Here is a 10,526-nt window from a genome sequence, read left to right as displayed (position 1 = left end):
GCTATGGTTACCAAATATTGGATCTAGAAACTGACCTAGCTTTAGAGTTAGAAATAAATTAAAAGCTTTCCTATTCTTTCAAAAAATCTGAAAAGCTATAATACTGATTGCATGTTTTTGTGTTTTCAACTTATAGTACTTATTGGTATTTTTAAAGCTTTCAAATTATTTTTGAAATGAGGTTCATCGAATTGTTTTCGAGAAGAAGACGTCAGAACAACTTTGAATCTGGCAACTGATCAACTACTTTTATTGAATCGCTAGCGTCGTTTCGCCATTTTACTTCGGGCTCTCGACAGTGCATCATCGATGTATATATTCGCTTTCATCAACTGTCGATCTCAGACCTTCTCATCATTATTTTAAGTAAGTTAATTTTATCTTATTTTGATTTAATTATGGAAATGTGTCGGAATCAGCCCGTGCTTTTTACGTTATGATTTGTCAGTTTTTGGATCTATTAGGATAGAAGTAGGAACTTGTGCAAAATTCTCTCGAAAGCTTAGGTATATGCAATGCATAAGATATGATCTTATTCTTAAGTAATATTTCGGATTCTTCCTTTCATTATCATGTGGATAGCATTTGTTCAATGTTTAGTAATTTGAACTTGTTAGATTTTAAAGAATTAACGAAATTTAACTAAACTTTAATAATCTTGTTCGACGTTCTAATGTACTTAATGCAGTTGTGAATTTGTAGTAGAAGTAGTTGACCGGTGAAGTTTAGAATACTCTTTGATTTTGAAAATTAAAAATTTGTTACTTTTGTAAGTTATTTGTGTCTGGTGTATTAATTGTGTGTCTGATTTTCTGACGCGGTTCTAATTTGTAGGTGGATTCTGGTTCTATTAAATTTTTATGTCATTGTAACTATGCTAAATTCGTGCTCAATTCTAAAGTGTTATCCTTTCGGTATGCCACTGTTAATTTGGGGGAAAGTACATAAATTTAGGCATTGAGATTACCGTACGTAGCAAAATGGCGCATTGCGCCTAGCCGCCATATTAGCATCCTCGAGTCTGTTCCATCGAGCCGCCATATTGGGTGTTTCCTGTATTTTTAAAGTTAATATTCAAGAAGAGTCCACCAATAAATTAACATAATTTTTTTATCGAAGTAAATCAGGCGTATTTTCAAAACTTCGCAAAAGCCGAAATTTTTAGTTACTTAGTGACTTGAATTTTAGATAACTAATTAATTCCAGATACATGACGGTGAATTTTGCGGCTTAGTGTAATTGATGCATTGTTTTGGTAATTTACCTTATAATTCATGATATAGAGGTATATTTAATTTTAAAAGTGTTCAACTAAGCTTCTGTCGGAATCATTCTGTGCATTGAACCCTTAAGCAAGAATTCATTCAACAATTAATAATTAAATGTTAGTTCCTGGTTGTTAGTTTCCGTACTGCAGTGGTAAAAATTTCCAGAAATTCTGGCTTCCATCCAAACTTAGCAATGGTGATATTTATGTGTACAGGGGCGGATATGCGACTAAGGCAGTTTTGGGTTAAATTATAATACTGTATAGGGACAAGAATTGCCATAAATTTTTGAAAAAATGCTCTTCAAATGCCCTTAGAAAAATATTTTCTTTGATAAAGGCACTATTTTGGACATACCAAAACGTAAACTGAGCATATGTACCATTAAAAAGTTTTTTTAATTATTTCTATACGTTTCAATTAAAAAAAATTAAAGGCATGAATCTTATACTGAATCATTTTTTGTTAATATTTTACACAAATAACAAAAGTAAAGAATAATTTATTACTTTGAAACGATTTTAGAAAAAAGTAAGTTTGAAATTTGATGCATGTCCAAAAGTTACTATCTTTACAATGCTATTTTTTGAGAACCAAAATTTATGCTTTTATGCAGTATCTTAGAAGAAAGTAAACATACATGAGAGATGTCAAAATGGTGTTACGATCTTGACGCCGATAGTTCTGTCCGTTTATTCATAATTTTTAGAAGATCCACTGTCTTCTTACCTCAATAAAAAAGGTTATTATAATGTTATCTTCTTTAATCCATCGGTATTATGCATAATTAATACTTTACACATTGAAAAATACATAAATTACAGTGGAAACATGGCTGGTTATAATCGTAACGAAAGCAATTTTGCGCTAAAATCGCCAAGCAACCTCCGCTGGCGACAACACAGTATACGATAAGCTAAAGGTTACCAGAGAGGAATTAGTTTGACAAATGTAGTTTATCGTCAGCTGCACCAGTTTTGGCGACGTTATCACCTGCGCAGCATTCCCCCCCCCCCCCCCCCCCCCCCGCTTTTATTTTAGAATTTTTTTTTCTTTTGGGAACAATTCAACGATCTCCTAATACAAATACGAATTTCTTTTTTCAGTAATTTTTTTTAGACATCGTTTATATATTGTGTTCTAGGTATGTATATACTACAGAATAAAAGCAAAATTGATGTCAAATTTGAAAATTTTTGAAATGTTCCCACCTTTTGAGAACTGCCCACTAATAGCATCCTTAAGTACAGTCGAACTTCCATATATCGAACTTCTTTCGATTACATTGTCAAAACGAAAATCCCCTAATGTTGCGGATCAAGTTTAATTGAAGAATGAAGATGTATATATGAAAGCGTAAAAATGTAATTTCTTTTTATTTTTTTAATAACTTTTATTTAATCCGATGCTCGTATTAATTTGAAATTGGGTTTCATACACGTAAATTTTTGTTTTAGGAGACTTATAGGATAAAATAAGATCGTTTCTATATATCGAAATTTCTATATATCGAATTTTTTTCCGACAATTTATTACTTCTATATATGGAGGTCCGACTGTAATTAGTTTGCATAAACATTTGCATTAGTATTAAAACATAACCAAAATAGAGGATACTTTGTTATTGTATGATATTTGACGGGTCTGACCAGAGGATACTTGGGTCCGTTAACGGACCGCTCACAAAAATCCGAGCAACTGAAACGTATCTTTCGCAAAATCCCGATCAACCAAAACTGTCCCTTCACCAAACTTTGCAGCATGAACGGATCTGAAAGCAAAATAACGCATATTTCCGTGTATTAAACCGATAAAGAAAAATTGGCACTCTTGTGATGCTCCTGCAAGCGATAAATAATTGCTACTACCAAATATGCTTCTTTGTTGGAAAGAAATTAACAGCTTAAAGTAATTTTGGATTTAAATAATTTTTTCATCACAGCTAATTAACAGCGGTGTTGTAGTCTTCTGAAAAGGGCGTTGGTAAGCACTTCCCCCCCTTTAACCCCTTCAGACGGAATTATGAATTTGGACCAAAAATGTTGATATTTGGTAGAGTCCTATGGTAAAGAGTATCTAAGAGACAAAATTTTGAGTTAGTTGGAGTTTATAGCACGTCCAATATTCCGGACTTATATTTTTGAAATCTATTTCATACAAAAACGATAAAATACCTTCGATAAAAAACTTCACTATAAAATGTTCTACAAACAATTATGAAATATACAAGAGTTTAAAACGATTCATTAAAGTTTATAAATTCTTAAAAAAATCAGGAGAAAACCTAGTTTTCAGAAATCCATGGGTGAAAAAATTAGCCCCTCTCAATCCTTATGTCAGTGTTGTCAATCCCAAAACGAAAAATTATTTCGCAGATTACATAAAGTGGAATGTAAAGAGTAAACTACAAAAAAAAAATCCAACTAATTAAATCAATTATTAAATTATAAGCAGCTGTTTTAAGTGTATGTCTGGTATACCAGACACCAGGTCTGAAGGGGGTAATAAAAAATTATAATATATCAGCGAAATAAACTTAAACTGCAAAGGGATATTAAAAGGGTGGGGGAAAAATATGATCAATATGATCGCTTCAGAGAGGGTTACCAACTTCAAAATTATCGCCATTTAGCGTCTGGACCTTAACAATGACTCGATTACAGAATATTTTAATCGTTTTACCAAGCTTGTCAATATTTGCGTTTTTACGGGTGCAGTGCGATGTTTAACTTATTTTGGGAGAAAATTATATGGGTCTTGAGTTTTCGAGTGCTAACAAAGATGATTAACTTTGGATAAACTTAGTTTTTTCTATAGGTGTCTACATTTAAAAATGCAATCTTTTAACCAGTGGCGCCCTGTGTCTTGAAAAAGTGAGGGGACCAGATCATGGGTGAACTCGCCCCATCTCCATTTTTTAAAAGAAATTAAAAATTTTTAAAAATATTTAAGCTTTCTTAAAATTCATCACAGTATTTGCTTTAAAATAAGCAAAATTAAGATTAACTATATTTAAAAATAAATTCAACTAATTGTAAGAGAATTCTTCAGATATATTCCACTTAAATGTTTCATAAATAATATCCGCATATTATCGATAAAAAAATCCAAGTTTTTATTTACAAACTATTTTATCAACAAAATTAAGAATGTGAAGTAGCAACTTTCAAGGTACTCAAAACTTATATAAAAATATTCTAATAAATCATTTCTTTAACTTGTTACAATATGCTAATTACTTGAAGCAAGAAGTCGAGGACAGAGGACGAAGGCTTTTTCGTTTACTGTATGTTTATTTTACATAGCCTGAATCGCATAAGAACATTCAAGCTATGTAAAATGAACATACATGCAGAGTAACGGTCTCGGCGAATCCTGCTATAAATATCAATGTTGGTGTTGAGAGGGAAAATTTAATAAAAAGGAATATACTCTGCAACTCATTCAACTCTGTTAATTCTGTAAATTGCCGCCCATTAGCCAGGGCTAAAGCAGAAATACATGGAATACACCGCCAGCTCAGTCATTTCCAGCCGAGGATTGCAGTTTCGTGCTTATTAGCACTCATCAGCCCGGCACTCATCTGCCCGGCCCTTTAGTCACTTTCCTATGCCGGGCTGATGAGTGCTAATCACGAAACTGCCGTCCTCAGCTGGAAATGACTGAGCTGGCGGTGTATTCCATGTCTTTTAATTCTATTAATTAATCTTTAGCAGAGTTTTCAGGCTGAAAAAGGAAAAAGAAAATTTATAATATTTTTAAGTAAGACTAACAATAAAAGTTAAGATGCATAAAAATTTTCAAGCTAACATCATTTTCTTATTCTAGGCAGACTTGAAATTTGAATGTATGTTGCAAAATTTTTAAAAATTTTAGACTAAATTTTTGGGAAGAGACTTTAAATAAGACTTTCTGAAATTAACAAATTTTGAACAGATTTTAGGATTTTTTGGCATTTGATGCAGTAGGGAGATTAGGGGGTAAATAGGATTGGGTCTGAGGATGTAGCTTACACCCTTGTTTCTTTTATGTATAACTTGGTAATGAGTACTTTTATTTTTTAGGTTACTAGTCATTCATCTGTGCTACCATCATGTCACAACAATTTTGTTTAAAATGGAACAATCATATGAACAATATGATGGATGTGTTCAAGAACTTGTTGTCGACCGAGGCTATGGTCGATGTTACACTCGCCTGTGATGGGTTAAGCTTGAAAGCGCACAAAATAGTTCTTTCAGCTTGCAGTCCTTTCTTCCAGTCTTTGTTTTTAGAAAATCCCTGCAAGCACCCTATTGTGATATTAAAAGATATGAAATATACGGAACTCAAAGCTATTATAGAGTTTATGTATCATGGTGAAGTAAACGTTGCTCAGGACCAGCTGTCGGCTTTAATGAAGACAGCTGAAACACTTCGTGTCAAAGGACTAGCAGAAGTTACGAACGAAAAGTCATCTTCTAGTGTTTCTCAAGATGAGTCTGGGCATAGGTCAGTGCCAAGGACAGACACGCCACCTCCAAAGCGTAGAAGAGGCCGTACGAGAAAGCGGTCTCTTAGTGATTCTAATAGGTCAGACGATGAATCAAATGAACCTAAAATTAAACAACCTGACTCTCCTGAAATAGAAGAGTTATCTGGTGATATTACTATAGACAATTCTCAATATTCAAACATGCAATCTCAGGTGCCTATGCAGACTTTATCATCCCATACTAATTCATTTCATAAAGCAATTGACTCTGTTGTTGATGACTCTGCTTCCATTGACGACAGTTTTGTACAGGAAGAAAAATTTGGGGTAGAGCCTGCAAAACTACTAGAACAAACTTTAACAACAGACGATGTAAGTTGATTTCTTTTCTCTTTGAAAATGTTCTGCCAAGTTGGGTCACATTGTTCAATAAATGTTCACTTTCTTTTGTACAGCTTCCTAACAGAAGATCTGGTCGCTCATCTGTACAGTCAAATTTAGAAATGCAAAGGCGGCCAAGGAGTAGCACAGATCATTCCACAGCTTTAGTCCCTTCATCAATGCCATCAGAAGCCTTAGGTTCAAACCAACAGCCAGAAAGTCCACCTGGTAAGTTTATTTCTCTTGTAAGTGATTCTTGTAGAGTATATTGTTCCCAAGTTTTCCTTAATAGGCTGAAAAAAAATATGAACCTGAACATAAAATTGTCCATTTTTTGAACTTATTCACTGCATTTAGGAAATTCTAGTAATTCTAAGATACTAAGACTAATGTACATCAGCTTAACATACTTTTGTAAATATATTTTGTTCCTCAAAAGCGCTTCCAATATGTAAGTATAATGTGAAATAATTCAATACAATGCTTAAGAAATTAAACTTAAAATAAAATTCAATTCTGTGATGAGAAACTGCAAACAATACTATAAAAATGGATGAGCCTCATTTCAGCACATAAAATAAACATCAAGTGAAGTATTTATTTAATTGTTCTTTTATTCATTTGTCATCTTCCCAAGCGCGTCCCCTCGCTTCTTGCTAATGCACTAAAGTAGACTGCGTTTAGTCGTGCATCAACTTAAAAATATAGCATTAAGAAAAATTCCCAGTTGGGAAAGAGATCTTGATTTGTGAGATAAATGGCTTTGTTTCAATAAGATCCTTTTAATAAATATTTTAATTGGTTTTAAAACCAATGGACCAAATGAACCAAAATTGGCTGGTTGTAAGAATGTTGTTTGTACAGGAAGTTAGTGACTGGAAGTAAATATAGATAATTTAGTTTACTATTTCACATTTGAAGTTCCCTCGACAAGTTTTCAAAATTATTACTTTACAGGGTTTGTATGCTCTTTTGGAACTCCTCCAATACTCCTTCATTAAGGAAATTTTTTTGAAGGGCCTTTCTAACTCCTTCATTTTGGTTTTAACTCCTTTTTTATATCAAGACTACATAATCTTCCTCTGACAGTAATTTGAAATACTACGATCGACAACTTATCTTCGTCACAAGGGCGAAGGTATTAGTGATTTTAATGTAGTAATTTGGTTATTATTTCTTTTTTTAAAAAGATGTGATTCACAAATTGGTTATATAGGTTATAAAAGTTGAATGAAAACAGTATCAGATGTCGAAGACATTTTATAAATGAAATAAAACATGCTTAAATGGTGCTTGGCTATTTTTGCAAGTGTTATGATTATTGCTTTTTCCTCCACCAGAGACAAAAGTCAGATTGGCTAATTATTAAATAATCAAGTATATAAGTATATGTACTATGATTGTGTCAAAAAAGAATTGTTTAGTAAATCAGTTATGACATTCAGTGTCATGCCTTGAGACAAAGTGACATCACACATTTATTCAAACAATAAGTTCATGAAAAATGACATGTGGCAAGGAATGGAGTAAGGTGAAGAGTGACGAAGGGGGTCAAATACATTGAAAAAGTGTGACAACATTTAAGAACACCCCATTAGTACTCCTTCAAAATCTCATTTTACTCCTTCAAAACTCCTCCAAAGCTCCTTTTTATTTCTGAAATTGAGTACGACCCCTGCTTTAAAAAAAGCATCTTTTAAAAAATTTATTTTTAACTTATTGCCTTCAAGAAAACATGATTGAGGGATTTTCTTACATAAAATTTTACCTACTCATTCCATTTTCGGGTTGAGTGCTTGTACACTTCTCATTTTGCCCTGCTCTTACATTCAATGAGTTAAGGATCGATGTGTTTATTAAAGTTTCTTTAAATCAATTATAGCTCTAGCCTGCCAAACATAATTTTTTAATCAAATAAAACAAAGTTAAAGCACAAATCTTTTCCAGTGAATGAAATGTGAACCAATGAATGAAGACATCCAACAAATCCGACTTTTGTCGGATGTCATAAATACATAAGCTTGCATTTTGTGCATTGAAAAAGGCAATCCTTGTAACGCCAAAACAAGTATCAGTAGTTCTCCTGTGCATTAAGCTTATAGAGAAATTTGAATTGTACATGATTGCATTATAATATATGCTTGCATTTTTTTATTAATTGTAAAATCTATCTTGAACAATATTCTATTTTTAACTACTTGGTACTGGCCGAGTATCTGAAAGTTTTGGCAGAGCACCGAGTAGTTTGAGTACTCAGTAAATCTCTGCATGTTAATGTTTATTCCCTTAACTTTTGGTAATTTGTTGGAAGAAAGAAATTTGTCTAATTAACTACTTTTGTTATCGTATGCAAGTGCTGGGGTGCAAAATGAGTTATCGCTTTATGCAGGAGTGCCTGCTTGGGGGAGTAGTAAGCGGTATCGGTATGCCCTTGCTCAAAGGGGAGGGGCTGCTTTATGTAATTCCAAATGTAGTGAATGTAATGTATAAATTGAATTTTCTTTCAAGGATATTAAATTAAATATAAATTGAACTCTAATTATTCTGTAAGTGGTTAATCTTTAAAAAATATTTCTTTCAGATATCAAACCAGAGCTTTTAGAGTTGGACCCGCCAATGTCCTCCCCTGTGGCTGGTCCATCTCACAGTACAGACAATTCCATGATGATGTACATGGATCAAACTGTTGCAATTCCTGGGCCAAGTGGCTATCAAGATAATAGCCAGGCCCTTGTTCCAGCAGACTCTCAACCACAGGGTAAATATAACTTCGTGTTTCAATCTTCTGAAATTGTCAATAAGATCAGGATGTTTGGAACTTAAGTTAATTTTATTGATGATTAAAGTTGTTTTAGCTTTTCTTTCGTACAAAGTTGTAACCCACTAGCATTACTAATATTAAAGTAATCTGAGTACTCCTCGTAGTTCTGAAATTCTGCTATGCAGTCAAAATGTTTGCTTTCAGCAATTCTGCAATGCAGTCTTTTTGGTCCTTTTCTGAAATAAAAACTTCAAATTCAAAATTGTTTTCAGCATAACATATGGAAGATTCTTTAATTTATCTAATTTAAAAAGTACAACTAGTTCTGTGAATATCCTGGTCTTATTTTCAACAACAGGTTCTTCATGCAAAGACTTGCTATGAGTTAACTGACTTATGATTGACTTTTGGTACACAGTGCACTTAAATCTAACCTGATTATGCCAGACAATCAAGCTCTTTAAACAAATAAAAAATATGATTACGTTTAATTCTGTAAAAGCATAAAAACATTTCAGTGTGCACGTTTCTCCATGTTTACCTTGTTTGAGGTTCGGAGATACTAAATCAAGATTAGCAAATTGCATGAAGACTCTACAATATATCAAATCAAATGTGTAAGAAAGAGTAGTTTACTCTTGTTTGTAATGTAAGTATTAATTCTTGGGCATTTAAAATTTCAAATTGTCTTGTATTTTTATGTGTTAATTGTAACCACTTTTATTGTCATTGTTTTAATAATGTTCTGTGTAACATCGAACTAATCGCCACGCCGAAACCGAGCTTTTCAGTGGAAACCGCTTACGGCGCCGATGAACCGCTTCGTTTTCGCGTTCAAGAATTCGCTATCTCTTCAGCTGAAGAAAGAAGATTGGATTCTCAATATATAGTAAGTTGAGCTCTTTTTACTTTTCATTCATTTTAATGTTATAATATTAAAATTGTTTTCAGCTAGTCATTGGTAAGGTGACTATATAAAGGTTCAGATTAACTGGAACATGTTCTCTTTCAGCAAAACGAATGTACCTTGTAAATGAATGTTTTCAGACGGTGTTGTATTACATGTATTATGTATTGTTATATGGGTTAATGTATAAATTATGAATTGTAAACATATTGTAAAAATTCTGAATTGTAAAATAAATTGGTTGTCCTCTGAAGGTGTCTTGTCTTGATATCCTCAAATAGAATATGACCAATATATTGCTGCATAATTTTAAAAATAGATTTCAAGCGCTAGCACAAACAAATTCAAAAATTTCAATTATTTTTTTTAATTCTTTGTTTAATATAAAAAGAGCATATCTTTCATACAAATGCTTAAAATGTCTTTGTAATCAAATGTCTTACTCAAAAATACAAAATTTTAAAAATCATCAGAAGTTAGATTATATGAAGCACTTGAAGAAAAATTATTATTCTAATTAGTAATTGTGTAGTTCTATGTAAATTGACCTTTAATTTTAAGTATTTTAAAAGGGTACATTGTCCACTTTAAAAGAAATGACACCACTTGTTGAGAGAGTATCGAAAAGGGCATGTTAGTCACAATTTGAAAGAAGTTTTGTAGCATTGTGGACTGACAAAATGCTGTTATTCACGCTGCAAGGAAGGGTGGGGGACTTAAATCTAATGAGATTTC

General features: G+C 32.6%; 1 protein-coding gene across 1 annotated transcript; it reads left to right on the top strand.

Annotated features, from left to right (window-relative positions):
- The first annotated feature begins 271 nt into the window (after window positions 1–271).
- On the top strand, window positions 272–10,038 carry LOC129229790 (protein bric-a-brac 2-like). Its single transcript, XM_054864167.1, has 4 exons — window positions 272–366; window positions 5,333–6,114; window positions 6,198–6,351; window positions 8,705–10,038. Exons 2-4 carry the CDS (start codon window positions 5,362–5,364, stop codon window positions 8,944–8,946), a joined length of 1,149 nt encoding a protein of 382 aa, XP_054720142.1. The 5' UTR covers window positions 272–366; window positions 5,333–5,361; the 3' UTR covers window positions 8,947–10,038.
- Window positions 10,039–10,526: the final 488 nt, after the last annotated feature.

The sequence above is a fragment of the Uloborus diversus genome, chromosome 1 (assembly GCF_026930045.1).
Source record: "Uloborus diversus isolate 005 chromosome 1, Udiv.v.3.1, whole genome shotgun sequence".
Classification (NCBI taxonomy): domain Eukaryota; kingdom Metazoa; phylum Arthropoda; class Arachnida; order Araneae; family Uloboridae; genus Uloborus; species Uloborus diversus.
Note: the sequence above shows the minus strand (reverse complement) of the source record. Positions and strands in the feature narration are given on the sequence as shown.

Bases quoted from the DNA above. Each gene is read 5' to 3' on its own strand.
- LOC129229790 (XM_054864167.1), top strand. From the start codon at position 5,362: ATGTCACAACAATTTTGTTTAAAATGGAACAATCATATGAACAATATG. The intron at 6,115-6,197 runs GTAAGTTGATTT...TCTTTTGTACAG, and splicing joins AAACTTTAACAACAGACGAT to CTTCCTAACAGAAGATCTGG. The intron at 6,352-8,704 runs GTAAGTTTATTT...TATTTCTTTCAG, and splicing joins ACAGCCAGAAAGTCCACCTG to ATATCAAACCAGAGCTTTTA.